Source organism: Dermochelys coriacea, chromosome 1, assembly GCF_009764565.3.
Source record: "Dermochelys coriacea isolate rDerCor1 chromosome 1, rDerCor1.pri.v4, whole genome shotgun sequence".
NCBI lineage: Eukaryota > Metazoa > Chordata > Testudines > Dermochelyidae > Dermochelys > Dermochelys coriacea.
In genome coordinates this window covers 160,558,910-160,579,453 of record NC_050068.2, presented here as the reverse complement: position 1 = coordinate 160,579,453, position 20,544 = coordinate 160,558,910, and the positions used below count along the sequence as shown (strand labels likewise).

Genomic DNA, 20,544 nt, shown 5'->3' with positions numbered 1-20,544 from the left:
ATTATAGTGCCATTAAGCGGTTGGCAATTATTACCAATTGGAAAGTTCTAATTAAGACTTAAGAACCTGGAGGTGAGTAAATATAGAGTAACCATCTGCTGGAGGGGGACACTCATTGATTGCTTCCAGGTGAACCCATATCAAGCTAAAAGAAGAAACCCATCTTGGAGAGTAAGGAGGTAATCCAAAATAGGAGACACATGGGGTGCTTGGCCTAGACAGAGAAATGCTTCCACTCGACAAGGTAACATTTTCTGGTTGAGACCCTTCTGCAATTGGTAACAATAGCTTGCACAGTTTTGGAACAGGAATGTTCTTGGTCTGTTGCCCATCCAAATACTAAACCATGAGGTGAACAGCTTCCAGGTTGGGATGACTGACCTTGCCGTTCTTGAGTCAAGAGTTCCAGGAAGGGATGAATGCTGATGAGTGGCTGGGCTAACGTATGCAGGAGACCTGGGAACCAGAACTGCCTGGGCCATTTGAGGACAAGGAGAATAACTCTTTCCGCCCTGTTGAATCTTTTGCAACACTCAAGGGAGGTTTGGAAGAAAGGCATTGTTCAAACGATTTGTCCAAGTTCATAGGAGAGCATCACCTGTGGAGAATTGGCCCCGAGATCCCCTGGAAAAGTATGTGCTGCACTTTATCAGAGGTGAACAGATCTCAGGTAGGGGTTCCCTGCTGAGCAAAGATGTTCACCATTGAGCTGTGTAACCCCACTTGTGGCTGCTGGCAAAGTACCTGTTGAGCCTGTCTGCCAGCAAATTTTGGGTTCTTGGTGGAATACACACACCAGTTCCATAAACTGTCCACTTCTATACACAGAGGAATGGATCTTGCTCCTCCCTGTTTGTTTATGCAGACTATAGTTGTCATGTTGTCTAACAGTGCAAGAATGTGATGAGACCTGGATTACTGGTAATAACGCCCTGTATGCTTCTGATAGCTCTGGGTTCTGGGAGATTTACGTGCGTTCTAGTTTCCTGAGGTGTCCAAGTATCCTGTGCTGTGTGACCATCAATGTGAGCCGTGAACTTAACATGGAGATGTCTGAGATTGTCAATTGGGTGTGGGGGAATCGGGAAGAAATACCCACGCACACTCGTGTGGGATCTTTCCACCAAGTTAGAGAGGCCTTTTCTCAGTGGGGAATGTCACTAGAGCATTTCTGCTGTTTGTGCTCAGTGTATATATATATATATATAGATCAAAGTCCAGCCTTCAGGCAGCAGAGGTAGAGTTTGGTGAACAGTGTTACGTAAGTCCAGGAGAGTAAGGCAAATCTAGATTGCTGTCTATGGGTTGGGCATAACCTGGTTTATCAGGTTGCCCATGGCTAGGAAACTGCTGATAGGGACACAAGCCCTTGCTCTGAGTCTAAGGTCAGACTAAGCTCTTATGAAAGCTATAGTCTGGGTCTGAGCAAGGGTAGACTTTTGCATGTTTACAGAGATCCCCATGAATGTGGAACAGCCCTGTCCGAGTTGTGATGCTACTACAGAAAACACTTTCATAAAAACCCTGGATGTAGTTGCTAGACTGTATTGACAGTGGTCAGGATCTAACACAAAACTGAAGAATTTTCTGTGGGAAGGGTAAAAATCCACATGAAAATATGCATCTTTTATATCGAGAGCTGTAAACCACATCTTTTTCCAAGGGCAGTATTATCAATGCCAGCGTAACCATGCAGAATTTTAGCTTGTGATTAAAAAAAACCTGTTGCTGCAAGTCGAGCATGGGTCTCCACCCTCCTCCTAGCAGAACTTAAGAACTACTAACAATACTACCTACATATAAAACTTTGAAATATTTAGAGGAAAACATTGAAAAGGATCAGTTCCAGACCGTGGAGATTCCCACTCAGGCCATACAGCTGTAAGGAGGACCTGGAGAGGTGTCGGTCTGCACTGTTCCTTATAACTTTGGCATAGAACACGAGGAAAGAGGTGGCCCAGGCATGGACCAATAGATGCTACTTGCAAGAATTCTCTGGTCTCGTGTGTGGAGTGCATGCATACCCACAGTACAATACACATAAGGACCAACACTCAGAGAAGAACTATGAATTACCATTCCGATTATATTGAAATATGAGCACGGGGCACCAAACCCATTCTCCCCCACCCAAACAGGCTGAATAGAAAATAGGAGGCCCTGCCAAGAATATGGACAGGTTCCCTGATAACAGTGAGAATTCCCCTTCTAAAGAGATACAGAAAAGCACCCCAGATTGTCATTGTCCTCCACAAGCTCCAGCTCTTCTCAAAAACTTAAGGCTGCAGAACATAACTAAACCAGAAAAGCAAAAAAGAGGATTGTGAGGCCATTAGGGCATCTAATCTGACCTCCTGTTTAACACAGGCTGTAGAATTTCACCCAGTAGCCCCTGTAATGAACTTAATAACCTGTTTGCTTAAGCCATCCAAGTCTTGATCTGAAGACTTTGAAATGAGCATCTACCACTTTCCTTCATAGTTTGTTCCAATAGTTAATCACCCTCACTTTTAAAGGTTGTGATTTCTAATTTGAATTGATTTGAAACTTCCAGCCATTGGTTCTCGTGTCTTTCCCTGCTAAAGAGCCCTTTAGTAACCAGTATTTTCTACCTATGAAAATCATCATACCCTATAGTTGCCTCTTGATTTTTTTGACAAGCTAAACAGATTAAACTTAAGTCTCACTGTAAAGCTTTTTTTTTTTTTTTGTTTTCTGCACCGTCTCCAGTTTTTCAACATTCTTTTTAAAATGTGGCCATCAGAACTAGGCAGTATTTCAATATTGGTCTTACCGGTGCCATAGACAGAAGTAAAGTCACCTCCCTCCTACTACTTACTACTCTATTTATACACCCAAAGATTGCATTAGTCCAGGGGTGGGCAAACTTTTTGGCCCAAGGGCCACAACGGGGTATAGAAATTGTATGGTGGGCCATAAATGCTTACAAAATTGAGGTTGGGTGTAGGAGGGGGGGTGAAGGCTCTGGCTGGGGATGTGGGCTCCAGTGGGGCCAGAAATGAGGAGTTCGGGGTGCAGGGGGGATGAGGGCTCTGGCTGGGGGTACAGGCTCTGGGGTGAGGCTGAGGAGTTTGCGGTGTAGGAGGGTGCTCTAGGCTGGGATCAAGGGGTTTAGAGGGCAGGGCGGAAGGGAGATCAGGGCTGGGGTAGGGGGGTTTGGCATGTGGGGAGGCTCAAGGATGCAGGCTTTGGGCAGCGCTTACACCTTTAGTGGCCCCCAGAAGCAGCAGCATGTCCCCTCTCCAGCTCCTGTGTGGAGGTATTGTCCACAGTTCCCAGCCAAGGGGAATTGTGAGGGGTGGCACTTGGGGCAGGGGAAGCATGCAGGGTGGGGCCCCCTGGCAGCCCCTACATATAGGAGCTGGAGGAGGCCATGCCGCTGCTTCGGGGAACTGCACGGAGTGGCTCCCAACCCTGCTCCCTGGATGGAGTGCTGGAGTAGGGCAAGCCACAGACCCTGCTCTCCAACAGGAGCTCAAGGGCCAGATTAAAATGGCTGTCGGGTTGTAGTTTGCCCACCCCTACAGTAGCCCCTTTTGCCACAGTGTCATATTCAGAGCTCATATTAAGTTGTCTATCCACCATGACCCCCTACTGTAGATCCTTTTTAGTCATTGCTGTCCAGGATACAGTCCCTGTGTCTGTAAGTATGACCTACATTTTTGTTCCTATCTGTATGACCTTGCATTTGATTGCATTCAAAAAATGCATTTTGTTTTAATGGGCCCAGCTTACCAAGCAATCCAGATCACTTTATGACTGCCCCATCATAATCATTTACAACTCTAATCTGCATCATCCACAAGTTTTAAGCAGCAATGATTTTATATTTACTTCTTTATCATCAAAATATTGAACAGATCCCCAAGGAACCACCCTGGTAACACACCCATTCAATAATTACTTTAAGATCTGTCAATTAGAGTTTTCAATCCATTTAACATGTCCATTATTTATATTGTACAGTACTATTTTTAATCAGAATGTTGTGTACTAACTCAAAATATTCTACTTCTGTGCATTTATCTTTACCAACCAAATTTGTAATCTCATCAAAAAGTGATTTTTTTTTTAATACCACCAATGTACATAAAAAACTGTGTTGATTGACATTAACTGTATTCTTATCCTTTCAATTCTTTATTTATTAAATCCCTGTCAGCTTTTCTATTTTGGCTGGGATTGACATCAGAATTACTTGGGCCATGCTGCTTGCTCTTTTTTTTTTTTTTTTTTTTAATACCGGCACATTAGCACTCTGCTAGTCTTCTGGAGTTTGCCCAGTACTCCAAATTTTAATAAGAATTAACATCCTTAAGAGATCTCCTCGATCAACTCTTAGCACTTTTGAATGTATATTATTTGGGCATGCTGACTTTGAAATGTTTATCCTTAGAAGATGCTGTTTAAGCATGTCCCCTTAGTAACAAATGCAGGCGTGGATCCTTGTAAAAGCTCCGAGGGTTTTTTTTTTTTTTTTAAAAGAAGAAAGTCGGACAGTAGGCCAGAATTCTGCAACTTTTCTGTTCTCGAATGGATTAAAACCAGGAGGGGGAAATGTGGGGATTTATGTCAAATAAACCCCAAACCCTATTAGGTGAGGAGGGCCAACTTGTTGAGCCCTGTCTTTTCAGAGAGGTTACTGAAGAAGTCTCAGCGGGCAGGAAGTAATATGGTCCTAGCTTGCCCTCCAGACTGACAATTTAAGATCCGTGGTAGTGAGCAGCTGTGTCAGAACTCCTCTTCTGCTGCTTCTCCTCTTAGCACTTCTTGGGTTTTTGGCCTTCTCTTCCATAATGAGAGAAGGGACCAACCAGGAAGAATTGGGAGGCTCTTCCCTTTGGAGGGACACAACCCTGCCCGAAAACAAGCTTTAGAAACTAGTATTTTAAAAATAAAATAGGATTGTTGAACAGCCACTTGGTCTCTAGAGGCAGGGCCGAGCCCTATGGACAAGACTTAATTGTCTCCTGTGCTTGAAGAAAGAGGCACCACCCCAATGTCTCAGATTGGGGATCCAGAAAAAGCAGTATTTATTTTCTCTGTTGATATACATGTTTCTTTCCTCACTATTTTAATATTAAAGTATACAAGTAGCAACAGAATAACTAGACTGAAGTTCCCCCCTCAATGTCTGGATTCATAATAGATGTTCAGTCTTACAGTCGATCTTGTTTTATCCAATCAATAATGCAGAACAGAGATGCAGCCTAGTGCCTCTCCTTTCACAAGGAACCTGCCAGCCAGAGAAATATTCCACAGGGTAGGAGGAAGTAGCCTATTGTGGAGTACAGTGTGTTGCTGCTCTGAGCAGGGGCAACATCAAATCCATAAATTTATCAGTTAACGCTTGCTATTGACAACAGGGTATGCTCTAATTAGATTTGGAGGCAGAGGTGGGGTGGAAGCTGAGCACTTCCCCTATAACACTTACTATGGCCCAAAGGGGGGTGTAGCACATGGGCTGGTATTAGCTGGGTACACCTCCAAGCACATTCCACACTCCAAGCACATTGTGGACAAGTTCTATTGCTTGCCCAAGCAGCACTTCGAACATTTTCTTCTGTCCACAACTTGACACAGAACAGGATGGACTGCTGTTCCTCACTCTCCCTCCCCCTCCACTTCTCCCCCACACTTTCCAAGCTCAGAGTTGTAAATACTGCAACTCTCTTGCAATTGTTGAGAAACATCAATAAAGTCTTCAGCAATGCAGGGAGTTGTTTTCTGAGAATGGAGTTACGACTTAAAATAGTTAAAAATAGCCTTGTAGTTCACCTACAAATGATGCTTGTGAAAGAATAATTGTTTGCCTTTGGGAAAAAGGGGTGGAAGATTGCTAAATAAGAATCAGCAGACATAATTCCATTTACCTTTTAAACGTTTATCCTCCTGTTGTAACCAGAACCCTCTACTATCTGCCTGTACATAGTAAACTGAAATAGCATCTAGGAGCATATGAGAACATAAAATAAAATATTTTCTCCCAGTGATTAGGGTGTGTATAAGAGAATGATTGTCAAATATTGTAAGTGTGTAGCATGAACAATGCAAGTTGACTTATGAAAGACTGTACTTTAGAAAAGCCAATTTTTCCCCTCTCATGCACAGAATGAGTGCCCTTTGAATGCATCAATGGTCAGAGTTTGTCCCCAACCATTTAGGCTTGTTTTATGAACCTATAATTATATTTGTGTACTTCCTTTGAAAGTACTGTATTTGAACTTTAAAAGGTCTCTCTTTAAATCTAGGCCTAAACAAAAATTACACACCAAGGTTGAAAATAAAAATCCTAAACAGCCCTACTTAATTTATACTTCAATTAGATGGCAAGAATTCTGAGGCTCCCTTATATCCTCAAGGGTTTACTCCAGTACTCCAAATTATTACACTTCAAAAACCACTAATTACCAGCCCAACCAAGCAACCACTTAACAATGCAGCCAAATAATTTTCAGATAAAGCAAACATTTATCCTTTCTGACAAGGGCATTTCTAAAGTACTAGATACAAAACACTTAAAACAGCGAACAATCTCAATAGACAATCTGGTTCATACTTTGGCATCTTTGCTCTGCTCAAGAAATCAGAGACAAAGAAAGATGAACAATTTAAACCCACAAATGTCTACAAAAATATACTGAATTAAGAGCTATAATCAAATCAGAAAAGGAACAAAATATTAGGGCACAAATGGTATAAACTAGATTTCCATTTAGGCTTAATACAGACTAGCTGTGCCTGTTCCTGATCCTATGGGAGCATCGAGCAAAGGACAACTCCTCTCCCTCACAACTAGCCAAGGAAGATCAGGAAATATGGGAGGGAAGGGGGAGAAAAGTTGAAACCAACCACCAGTTACAGCTCTTGCTTCAGTAATGGTGCAGATTGAAGCAGTCTGGGGACTGCTCCAACCTTTTGCCAATTCGCTGTGGTTCTCAAGGAATGATCTGCCAGCTAAAATAGCTGGAGTCTAATATTCCAGCCAATTTCCCACCCTTCAAACATGCCCTTCTCCACCCTCAATGCAGGTGGTTACATAACGTGGAGAGAGATGTAGGATACACCTGAGCCATATGCCCACGGGGGACAACCCCCACAGTGGGGAAATCCCCAAGAGTGGACTTATGGATGGCTTCCACTACCTTTGTACCAACAGAACAGTGCAAAGAGCAGAAACATGGTAGAGAATTTATTGTAGTCCCTTGACCTTACTGAAATAGTATTTTTGATTCTTAAGCCCTAAAGGTTGGACAACACTGATCTATGGCAGCAAAGTGAAGGGTTAAATGTTGATAGCAAAACAACTAGATTTGAACTAACGGAATGAATTTTGGGTATGAAGGGGCACCACTGAAAATAAAACTGTCATTAAGAAAAGTCTTTATGCTATCAGATTCATGAACATCTTTCTTCCTGAGATTCTTACTGCACTGCAACATATCAAGATACTGAGAAGGATTTAAATATCACTCCTTGAACACTTTGCAAATTGCATCAGAAACTGATGCAGAACTACATATTTTAGTTTGAAAAATGTACATGAATCTCATTAACTGTCCAACTCCCTTTCCCTTGTATGTTATAAGTTGAAATTATTTTTGTTCTCAACAATGGCAACTTAAACATCAGCATGTAGATGTTGTATGATGACAATCACAATTTGGTGTGGTTTATCAACAATGAGGCACTTTTAAGGTAAAAAGTTTAAATTTAAAGAAGCAGGTGGGCAACCGTAGCAAAAACATCTGAAATAATATTCAGAGCCTCAAACTTTTCACCCATTTAAAAGATAAGTTTTAAATACACAAGTTTTAAAAAAAATACACAGCACATGTTTCTTTTCATATTTTATAAACAAACAAACACACACAAACCCTTAGGCCCAAAAGTTCACCTGCATTTTGTGGTCTCAAGTTTACAGCATGGAAGTCGCATATTAAAAATGCCAGTACCACCTGTCTGCAAAACCCTATTTTTACCAATACCATTTTTTAAAAATTGGTAAATATGTATTTTCCATTACGAGTTGGTTCAGGTTGTGTATTTTCAATAGTGGTAGCACTGTACATTTGAAAAGCTGTACTAATTCAAATTAATGTAATATTCATTTATTATTTCTGATGTTTGTAATATCATTAACCACTATTTTTATAATGTACAGTAATATTTGCAAGTCTGTTACTGTTGAATGAGATTTCATACATTAAGAGGTGTTAAAATCAGCTGTTCTTGAATGCACTTATATTGTAAGGCCCAGGTAGTAGCACATTGCAGCACCCAAAATAATACTCAACATACTGCTTTTAACCTGTTGCCAGGTGTTTAACTTTTTTTAAAGTCTTGTTATATGTAGTAAAATACCAGTAAAGACAAAATTTTGCCCCTATAATGAGGCACATTTTGGCATCTGTGCTAAATGCTGCTGCATGGGCAGGCAAGTGCAAGTCAAAATATGAAAAGGAGAGTCATGATTTGACATTAATAACTTTTTCATAGAAAAATATAAATATATTCCCTGAAATATAGGACAAAGAAGAGCCAGCATTCATCATGAATCCTAGCACTATTACCATAAAAAAAGCGGACTGGCTTTTCCTCTTAAGGTTATGTTCCACAATCTATGTAATCGAGACCTCTATCATCATCACCACCACCGTCGTCATCATATCTCACAGTCCTTCTACCCCCATTTCTAGTTCTTATTTTAGAACGTCTATTTGCTCTTTTATATTTGGTGTAGTCCACATCATCAGAGTCATTTTCTTGATTAAGTTTAAAGCGTTTTGTTCGCTGGGGCCTTCTGGAAGGCTTAGATACATTTGAAATTGAATTTTTACCTTTTCTAATTACTTTAGTATTTCTTTTTCTTTTCCTTTTCCTCTTTTTTGTTTTTGTGGCATTCCTATAGCTATTGTTACTAGAATCAGTTTCAGATTCTAAATTGGAAGAGCAATTTAAACTGGCATCAGGTCCAGATTTTCCAATCTTTGCAGTCCCAGAAGGATCAGTCCGCTGGCACACAGAACTTCTTCCATCTTCCTGCTCTCCTGTTTCAGACTCTGTGTCCTTTACGGCACTCAAGCATTTTGCTTTTCTGAAAGACATCCCTGCCTTTTCATCGGTCACCTCCTTGGTTTTTTTACCTTTGTACTTGCCTGATTCAGAACCTGCCTCATCCTCAGAGTTGCTCACTGCATGAGGTTTGCGTGCAAAAGTCGACTGATCAGAAGCTTTCTTACTGTTCCCATCCTCTGATTTACAGCTTTTGGAGTCCTCCTCTGAAAATTCTACTGCAGAATTTTTCACCTTAAGAGATGCAGCATGGACAGTTCTGTGTGGCTGCTTATGGTCATTACTATGCCTGTTCTTGTGTGTCATCTTTGTCTCTTTTTCAGATTTTCCCCTTTCAGGCTCTCTAATATATTTTCTTCTAGCAGCAGCTGAATTAGGCTGAGAAAGTGTTTTACTGTTGGTATGTTGCTCTTTCACTTTTTCACTTTCAGACTTGAAAGTGGCATCTACCTTAGAGCTGTCCCTTAGCCTTTTCTTGGATGCAGCAGACACAGTCCAGTGAGGCAGTTTTCTATTCTTTTTTTCAGTGCACACACTTTCTGAGCTGGAGAGCTCTTCCTTTATATTACTCATTATCTTAATTTTATTAGCAGCCAAAGTAGCACTTCTGCATGGAGTTTTTTTTCTAGTAACAGTTTTGGCATTTAATGTCTCACTAGAAAACTTTGTATATTTTTTGTAGTCATTCATATATGTCCTGCTCCTGAGCACTTTTGTATTTTGTCCAATCTCCTCAGAGGTTGATTCTACAAAATAAAGATTTAAAAGTTCCTTTAAATAACTTACATTTCTATTAAAATCATATAGTTTATTCGGTACAAGCTTTACTACTAATGCTGAAATACACAGAAATCAAAGTACAGGTTATGCACTTCTCAGCGATGTGCAGTTTACGTTGGGTAATTATTTAAAATAAGATTAGAAATGGATATCCTTTTAACTTTCAACATTGTGCTTTTGTTTGAGATAAAAGAGGACAGGAAGCGACAGTCTTTGCTCACAATGACAGTCAGTCAAAAAATCACTACTTACCTTCGAGAAGGGTAATGATTTCCAGATTCTAAATATCTATGAGTAGTGTTAAAACTATCATTCTATTGCAAAGAAGTCTCTAAAAGAAATTACACATTTATGAACCTGTAATAAATTTTGTTCTGCTAATGCAGAGGCAGCCATTCAGAAAGTAAAGAAAGTACAAATTAAATTCTATTACCAGAAGAATTTTATTTTATGCAGTTGATAAATGATCAGGGAAGTAAAAATTTCTTCAACCCTGAACTGGACCGTGGAACTTACTCCCCACAAGAGTAATGATCACAGGCAGTAACACTTTCAGAACTGAACGCATACCTCATTTCTTCAGAATAGCTTTCCCTTAAATTCTCCACACACTGACACGAGATCTTATAAACTCATAATTAGGGCCCTACCAAATTAACAGCCATGAAAAACACATTATGAACTGTGAAATCTGGTCTCCCCCCCCATGAAATCTGGTCTTGTGTGCTTTTACCTTATACAATAGGGATTTCACAGGGAGACCAGCGTTTCTCAAATTGGGAGTCCTGACCTAAAAGAGATGCAGGGAGGTTGCAAGATTATTTTAGGGAGGGTCACGGTATTGCCACCCTTATTTCTGTGCTGCCTTCAGAGCTGGGTGGCCAGAGAGTGGCAGCTGCTGGCTGAGGGCCCAGCTCTGCAGGCAGCAATGTAGAAGTAAGGGTGGCCATATCATACCATCCTTATTTCTGTGCTGCTGCTGGTGGTGGCAGCTGTGTTCAGAGCTGGGCTTCTAGCCAGCAGCTGCCTCTCTCCAGCTGCCCAGTTCTGAAGGCATTGCTGCTGCCAGCAGCAGCGCAGAATTCAGGGTACCAGTACTGCAACCTCCCATACAATAACCTTGCTAACCCCTCTCCCCACCACCACACACAACTCCTTTTTGGGTCAGGACTCCCACAATGACAATAATGTGAAATTTCAGATTTAAATAGCTGATATCATGAAATTTACAATTTTAAAAATTTTGAAATTAACCAAAGTGAACCATGAATTTGGTAGGGCCCTACTTATAATGCTATTTATTCTACAGACTGAAGCAAGACAGAAAATATTTCTCTATTTTCATACATGGCAGTTGCTCAGATACTACAGTGACAGGGACTAGAAGGGCCAAAAACCAAAAAAAATCTTCCTTTTGAGACACAAAACAGGCAGGGATAGGGGTGGAATGTGAAAAAGTGACAACAGAAAGTACAAAACTAGTAAAGAAATGTTAAGTTTCCAAAAAGATATCAACTTAATTATGTTATAATTAACGTAATTAAATATAAAAGTACTTGATAGTATCTAATGTTCTCTGACATGTCATGATGTGTATCTTTAAAACCTAGTTTGTTTAATTTCTTTAGATATTAAAAGAATAATATATCCAGGAAACCAGGGGGGAGGGGAGAAACTGTGCTGCACTGATGGATTCTATGGTAGGATGTGATCACTGTTTATAGATTTGGTTTAATGAAATTCCATAAAACTGTATTAAGACTGTATATTTTATTACTGTAATTACAATACCACTACAATCCAGAGAGATTAAAAACAGAAAAAACTTGGAAAAAAGTTTTTTAGGTTATCTGTACATCACAAAGCAGCAAATAAGGACAAACCCCTTTCTACCCTTCTCAGATTGTCAGAAATGTATCTTGAAGGCATTTGATATTGCTCTGTGGATGAATCTTTTTTTAAAAAAAGATTTCTAATTTAGCCTTTGATCAGAAAGCTGTTATTACCAGAGCCCTGCAAATCCACAGATATCTGCTTTATATATGCAGCGATTCATATCTACAGACCATTTTTGCAGATCATGGATTGGATGTGGATACAACTTTTGTATCTGCAAATCTGCGGATATCTACTTTATATTCACGGACCATTTTTGTAGATCGGATGTGGATACAAATTTTGAATCTGCGTAGGGCTCTAATTATTAGGTGCTTCATAGTCTAGTGAACATACATTCTCAGTAAATAGTGTGTGTTCAAAACAAAACAACTTTATAAAATATTGTGATGAAAATTATATACAATAGCAAGGTTGACACTATACATTTTAGTTTCATATTTTTTCAAAATAACGTATTGGCAAATTCTCAATTTTCTGAAAAAATGAAATTTGAAAAAAATTCATGGAAAGCACTACAGAAGTGCTAGGTGATGGTATTTTATTAATCTTAATCCATTTAATCAGAACATCTGCTGGACGACCTGTTGTCTCCATTAAGAACTCTTGCGTAAGAGCATACACTAATTTTTTGTTAGTGAAGCCACTGCTGTTAGAGGAACTGCAGAACCTGTTGTCTCTGGACAAGCCCATTTAGGGTTGAATGGAAGGCATTGTCTACAATGAGACAGGGACCAAGTCTGCTGCCTTCCTAGTGCCAGGAGCTGCACTGATGGCAATATGTAGTGGCATGGAAAGAGCCAATATAACGTATCAGAACAGAAACTATTGAAGTTCTCTCACTGCATGTATCACAGCCATAACAGGACTGAAAGCTATTTCAAAAGACCCCTAAAAAAATATGGATTAGGCAGAACTGTCCTTATTAAGTATTGTTATTTAGTATTACTAAGCTTAATTAGTTCCCTGGGAGATGTCCCAATTAAATGCAAATGCCTCAAAAAAATGTCTCCCCTCACACAAGCCAATCAAAGGAGTATATAAAGTAAATCTCCTAGTGCAGTTGCTAGAATTACCATAAATGGCGGTGCTGCCGGGACAACCAGAAATGCTTGACATTGGAAGCATTGACCCAATAGTGCAAAGTGATTTGTGATGCCATGATTCTGGCTGTGCAGACAAGTACCCTGAAGATCCAGAGAACAGTGTTTGCCTGAATCACCAATTTCATCCTGATGCTTGATGTTCCAAAGAAAGAGTTCATCCTCTTCCAGTCTAGAACAGGACAGGTAGGGACTATAAAATGTTGACATCTCCCCTCCATCCCATCACAGATCTGTGCACTCTAATAGTGATAAACTTGAAAACATCCTTAATTCTTTGGTTTTGGAAAACCTGGAGCAAAGTGACTAAACAAAATAGCTGCAGTGCTTTGAAATTAATCATCATATAACTCATTCTACAGTGTCCAGTTAGAGCTGGGTGAAATTTTTTCGTAAATTGTAAATTCAATGAAAAATGTTTTTTCAGGGCACCTAGGCTAATTTGACCCAAATTCACATAGTTTAAGTTTCAGCAGAAAACAATGCAGCCTGTTCAGAGTGGAGCTGCATACTAATTTAAACTATCACGATTATATTATGTTTCGGAGTAGCAGCCGTGTTAGTCTGTATTCACAAAAAGAAAAGGAGTACTTGTGGCACCTTAGAGACTAACAAATTTGTTAGTCTCTAAGGTGCCACAAGTACTCCTTTTCTTTTTACGATTATATTATGACAGCCTTACATTTATCATATTGGCTGCCTATTGAGTAGAATGGTTTAAAGCGGACACCCATCAATTTAAAATAATTACATTACTGTCTGAGTAATCCCCCAAATTACTATAAATGAAAAAATGAGAAAATAAATTTCCCATTTGTAGTTTTCCTTTGTATATTTACACTAAAATATTGCCAACATTTAGTTTCACTTTTTCCTCTACATAAAAGAATAGTTTCTCCTATATGTGTGGGATTTTCTACACAGCAATAGAGGAGATAAAAACATTTTAAAGACAGGAAAATTATAAAAGCACAGAAATGGCAGATGTCCTCCTGGGCAGATGTGGTGCCTAAGGATATTTGCAACTCACATTTGAAATGCGCTAGTCAGTCTCTCTTTAAATCGGCTCTATTGGTTTTTGAAACCCTTAAGGATGCTGGTTCTGAATACATTTTGATTCCACATCTTTAGCTTTGTACCATGATGCAAGTGTTTTTACATACTACTCACAACACAGATTTTATCACATCCAAGATCAGCAGTTGATTATGCTTCAGCTGTGGTGAGCTCTATGCAGCACAGAACTCTTTCCATCCCTTCTCATTTTATTAAGAACACCTTTGCTTTTCTAGAAGTTTCAGAACATTCATGTTGCCAGACACATACTATCTTGTCTTTCAGTCTTTCCTTTAAAATTAGATGCCCTCATTTCATTGCTTATATTTTAAAAAGGGCAGTATTTTATTGCTTAAAGGGACACCAATTTAAACACACGTCAGCAATCTCACTGCTCTATTTTATCAGCACTTCAATGCTGCTGTATCTGGGGAGTGAGAAGTACTATATAAAATATAATTATTCCATGACAAGTATGGCCACCTTCAAAAAAAAAAAAGCAAGACATCAAGAAGCTCTATGGATAAACTATCTCTCAGATTAAAAGCCTTCATAATTTACTATATTAATTAGATGCATCCCTCAGGTTTGGCATTAACAGATGTGGCCCTCACGGCTGGAAAGGTTTTGCACCATTGATCCAGTATTAGAAAAACTATTTATTGTTGCCAGTTTGATCTAGCTGTTAAAAACTGATTATTGCTTTGTAAAGAAAAAACATTAAAAATAAACCGACACATTTTAACTCAGGAATTGTATTTTTTTTTTTAAAGGATTAGCACTCTTTCATTAAGAGAGGAGACAGTGATTCATATTTGAATTTTTGCTCTATTTAAGATATCAGAAACTGGAAGACAAATTAACATTTTGAATCCAAGAACATAAAAGTACAATACATTGAGAGCTACAATTTAACCAGAGAGTAATGGGAAAAAAAGGGATATAAACCAGATTTTCTTCAAGCTGCAGAAGATGACAGATTGGTTAAAACATCCACCTTTCATATTAATGGCAAAACAATTCCCCCTCCCGCCCCAGGAAAAAAAAAATCCAAGCTTAATGCTGGCTGATCTATTTTGGCACTTTTCACATTTGTCATGGTTAACAACTTTCCCACAGAAGTTTAAGAAAAAAATATTTAACTGATCACCTTTGAACAGATAGCATTTTGTAGCTCTTTCTTTTAAAAGGAAATACATAAGTCCTAAGTCAGGAAAATTTTTCCTTGGTGTTTATCTCACTTCTCTTTCCTTTCTACCACTAAATATATAAATTCGAATTGGATGTAATATTTTATATAAAAATTAAAGATTCCCTTTTACAGTATTAAAAACTCTTCAAAGAATTTGAAAAATAATTTTTCATGTCTCCAAAAATAGTAAGTTATATACTTGATTCAAATATTTTCTACTTACAAAACTAGTTTCAGATAAGAGCCATTTAATACCAAAAAATTACTGAAGGGTGCTGAAAATAAAGCCAATACTTTAAAAAATATTAACTGAATGGAAATATCTATGGCAATGCAGCTACATATAAAGTTTAATGGGCAATCAAGGGCTCAGTGACTGTTTTGTTGCTGATCATCTACTCTACCGGCCATTCTTATACATTTAATTAATAGAAATCACTTGGTGTATTTGGCAGAAATTAATAAGTGTTTAGATCTTAATAGGTTAAAAAATCATTTCTTGTGGGAAATTGCCAAGATAGCAGAATTAGTCACAAAACACCTTAGATGACTTTCTTCCTGAGATTCTCACCCCACGTAAACATATACCCATATGTTACAAAAATATATCAAAACTATCTGCCGAAGGCATACAATACTCATTTTAAAGTGTGACAATAAGTTATGTGGCAACCAAGAAAAATGTAGGTCAGTTTTTAAGAACAAAATGGCAACATTTTGACAGGTTTGTGTTAGAAACATAGTGACAACCCAACTCCATATCCCCCCCTCATATTTGGTAGTCTGAAGAAATTATTTTGGTTGAATTAATAACTGGAAAAGGGTAACTTTAACATGAAGATTTTAACTTATAATGCAGTTAAGGCAGGTCATCTTTCCTCTGCTGTCAAGTTAGAGGCAGGAAATAACTCTGGGCCCGATTTTTTACAGTGGGGTATGCAAGATAGTAACCCTCTCTTCAAGCCCACGGCCAGGCAAGATGGGCAGAGTAGTTTAATGTTATCTTTTGTGTTTTCATTCTTAATCATGTTTGGTGTCAAGCAAACAAAAAAAAAGTTTTTAGAAGTTGAGTAAAGTAGTATATGGGTATGTTACTTTAAATTCAACCATTTTGAGACTAGAAAAAGGGGGAAGAGTACTGCAGCTATAAGACAACAGATATAATTTATGCAAAGGTACAATATAGTCTAACAAAATATGAATATAAAATATTAAATTTACTTGTCCTTTATTCAGTTTACTATCTGGTGAATTTTTTACCATTGCTAGCTACAGTATTATTTCATCCAGGATCTTAGAGTTACTGTAAGGACATGCCTCTATTTCCCCCACACTCCTATTCAACCTACTGATTGCTACATGAAGTTGAAAATATATGTAGGGTGCTAACCATGAGTAAAGCTACATATGTTCTGGCTTCACAAAGGGCAGACCTCTTCAGGGAAAAAATACTGGTCCTTCTGCAGTATAGTTAAAAAAAACCTCTGCAAAAAGGAGATGAAAGATATATTTTTCTAAAGAATATGTATACAAGTTCCATGTGCCACAACTCCATATGCTAGATTCAATCCCCTTTACTGAGGATTACAAGTCATGAGAATTCTCAAAGCCCTAAAACTAGCTGTAGTCCCTAGGAGGAGGTTATAGATGCTTCCCACTTACAACATAACAAAAAGAGCAAGTAAAAAAAAATACCCGCCTAATTGCTTCTGTTGCAATATTTGTGGGAATTCTCTAAAGTAATGTCTGCTAGGGCACTTGGGATGTTCTCTACTTTTTGCAATATTTTTTGGGAGGTTGCGGGGGGGAGATGGAGATAAGGTAGTTAGAGCAGTTTTTGGGACTAGTGTCCATCTCCCTGACATCTTTGGAATAGTTAGGAAAAGAAAATATGCAGACTGGAAAGATTTTTAAAGTTAACTAAACTATGAAAGAACCACCAATCTCCTAAAAGAGGAAGTTGTAGCGACATACTAGATATGGCCCAGTAAACCCAATGTCATTCTGAGCCAAGTTGTCAAAAAAAATTCCCAAACTAGAATTACATCTCATTTAGCACATAGAAGTGCATATGAAAGAAAGAATGAGAAATGGAGAATAAACTCTTCAGAATAGGTTGAAACTGCAGAAGCAAAATTAGGCTAATGAACACTTCTATGAGACCATAACTTTGGGCTATTCATTATCAGCTGTCTACCAATGAGATGCTGCATATAAGAAAATCTCTGTGAAGGACCATAAGAGTGACTTAACTCTTTGGCTGAATACGTGAAAAACCAGAATATCCCATGAAATTTGGAGAAACAGAGATATAGGGGACATCACTGTATCTGTTGGACAAAAAGCTTTATCATATTAAAAAATTACACCAATAGAAAGAAAAGGAGTGCATGCAGACAACAAATACCAGAATTTTGCTATCCTGGACACACTATGTTTTCACCTTTAAAAAAAAAAGGTAGCAAAACACTGCCATCAAAACAAAAACTAAAATAAATTTTGCAGATTCCAATTTACCTCATGGAAGCAACACTGTATTAGAAAACACCACCTTTCAGTCAAATAAAAATTATTTAAATTTAAATTAATGGCTCTTGTGTATTCAACTGCATTAACAAAGCAAATTATTTTTATTTTTCCAAATTGTTATCTACTTTGTAAAGTAACTGTTACTTTACTCATGATGTCAAGATCAACAGGATTAATTATAATTCTTGTTATGAAACTAGGTTACTGTTAGATGAAGTCTTTAGAACAAGGAACAGGTGCTAGAACAGTCCACTTTGAGATTCTGAAATTTCTAGAACTGTACGCCATCGATTTTCTCATACAGCACTGATTAAAGTAATGCTCAATATTGTGCTAACATCATATAGGCCAGTGTTCAACTGGTTTTGAAAACTGTTACTCTGAGCAATAATATTCCAGTCTCCACTGAAATACTGCCTCAAATGAAACATTTTTGGTATCAGTTGCTACATACTGCTACATGGACCAGCAAATGCAATCTGAAATATGACAAGGATAGTCACAGGATTAAGTTTTTCACAGAAAAATATAGATGTTCTCCCTGAATCTCATGACAAAGAACAGCTACCATTCATCATGAATTCTAATATTACCACAAAAGCGGAATAGATTTCCCTCCGTTATGTTCTGTAATCTCCCAGTTGGAACACACTGTCTAAATCTCTATCATCATATCTTGCAGTCTTTCTATCCTGATTTCTAGTTCTGATTTTAGAGCGTTGAGGAGCTCTTTCATGTTCTGTATAGTCCAAATCCTCCCAGTCATTATTATCCATATTAATCCTACGTCGTTTCCTCTGTCTAGAAAATATCATAGATTTAGATGCATTAGCATTAAAATTTTTACCTTTTCTAATGACTTTTGTTTTTCCTTTCCTTTTCCTTTTTTTTGTGTTTGTGGCATTGCTATAGTTACTGCTATTGGAATCAGTATCAAATTCTAAATTAGATGAGCAATTGAAACTGGCATCAGGTCCAGATTTTGAGCTCCTTGCAGTTCTGGAAGGTCCCATTCTCTCTGACACAGATTGTCTTCCATTCTCCCTCACTTCCGTTTCAGACTCTGCTGTGTTCTTCAAATCATTCAAGGCTTTTGCTTTTTTGAAAAGAGTTGCAGACTTTTGACTGGTCATCTTCTTAATTGTTCTACCATTCCACCTGCCTGACAAAGAATCTGCCTCATCCTCAGAGTTGCTCACAGCATGTGTGTGTGCAGAAGTTGACTGATCGGACACCTTTTGACTACTCCCATCCCCTGACTTATGGCTTTTGGAGTCCTGCTCTGAGAATTCTACTGTGGGATTTTTAATTTTAGGAGATGCAGCACAGACTGTCCTGTGTGGTTGTTTATGGCCATTGCTTTGTCTATTCTTTGGTGCCATTTGTGCACCTATTTCAGAATCTGAACTTTTATCTTCAGATTCACTAATATATTTTCTTCTAGCACATGAACTAGCCTGTGAAAGCTTTTTCTGTTTAATATACTGTTCTTTTTCACTTTCAGACTTTAAACCTGTGTCATCTTCAAAGCCATCCAATAACAATTTCCTGGCTGCAGCAGAGGCACTGCGGTGGGGCAGTTTTCTGTTCTTGCTTCCAATGCCAACACTTTCTGAGCTGGAGATCTCTTCCTCCACATCACTCATTAGTCTTAATTTACTGGCAGCCAGTGTCGCACTTCTACGTGGAATTCTTCTGCGACCATCATCTTTGTCATTCACTATTTTGTAAGCCCCCTTTGAATATTCTGAGTCACTCCCATATAATCTTTTCCTGGTAGCTCTTCTGCTATGACCATTCTCTTGAGAGAAAGATCCTATAATATAAAAAATAAAAATGATTTAAATATTTGTTAAATTAAAAATGACAAATTTATGAAAAATATTTTAAAACAGAACAAGAAAAATTTATATTTTAGTACTAAATGTACAAACCCAAATAGCAGTGGAGAACAGCTCACATTGTGTGTTTAATAAGGCAATAAACATCTGTATTTTTATTTTATAATAGCACGGGTAATTCAAACATATTACACGTTATATTTGGTGGAGAGCAATTAAGGTTTTGGCCAACTATATTATCATTCCACCTATGATTTTTATGTTCTCTGAATTACGTGCCCTGAGAAGTCCATCTCCTCATCCCCATTTTAAGAATGCACCTGCAAGAAAAAATATTTTTTATTTGTTTTGTTGCAGTTGGGTTGATTTGTTCTTGGCAAAAGACCAGATATGGGACAAGGGCCATTCAAAAATGGCTTTTAAACACCTTTGCATTCCCCTAATCCTTGGGCCATCAAGAGACTAGGTGAGTCCCCAGTGCATGAGCACAACTCCAAGTTGCTGCTCTTATTCCTGGCTCTCCATGGCTCCAAATGCCTGTCCAATAGCCAGGAATCACTGGAGCCCATTCTGGATATGTACCTTTCCCTCTGACATGTTCTGTGCTGTGCCAGCGTAGGTGGTGCTACAATAGTTTTAGGTGACCTGGAGATGTGCTAAGACAAAGGTAATCCTTTTACTAACTTCGGTCAGCTGGTTTTATACTTGCTTTGACTCAGAGTGATGCAAAACCATCAGACTGAATCAGAGCCCTAAAAATTACCTTATCATCTGAGGCAACAGAAAGCTGTGGGTGACCAGCGTATTAAGTCTGTTAAATAAAAGCCCCAAAATTAAAACAAAGGAATTAAGAAATGAATCTAAAAAACAGAAAAAAAAATCCATACTACTAGTATTCTGGAACTCCATAAACTTGTTTTATTTAATCCAAAAAATCTACAAAATGCCTAATTCAGATTTGACGAGGAAGATGTAATGATAAAAGGACATTATATCTGGTCAACTTCAGCCCAAACTTTGTTTTGCAAATATATGCTTTTACCAAACCTAT

The 20,544-nt window shown here is 38.3% G+C and overlaps 1 protein-coding gene across 3 annotated transcripts in view; it reads right to left on the bottom strand.

Annotated features, from left to right (window-relative positions):
- Positions 1 to 5,025: 5,025 nt before the first annotated feature.
- BRWD1 (bromodomain and WD repeat domain containing 1) overlaps positions 5,026 to 20,544 on the bottom strand; it is a 110,310-nt gene continuing 94,791 nt past the window's right edge. Inside the window, exons 41-42 of one of the 3 annotated variants that reach the window (XM_043507230.1) lie at positions 18,500 to 19,146; positions 5,026 to 9,842 (exon numbers count right to left, since the gene is read on the bottom strand). In XM_043507230.1, the coding sequence (XP_043363165.1) occupies positions 8,629 to 9,842; positions 18,500 to 19,146 (1,861 nt within the window). In that variant the 3' untranslated portion in view covers positions 5,026 to 8,628. Of the gene's footprint in view, positions 13,048 to 18,499; positions 19,469 to 20,544 lie in introns of all 3 variants that reach the window. The other 2 variants (XM_038387132.2, XM_043507232.1) reach the window with 2 other exon arrangements.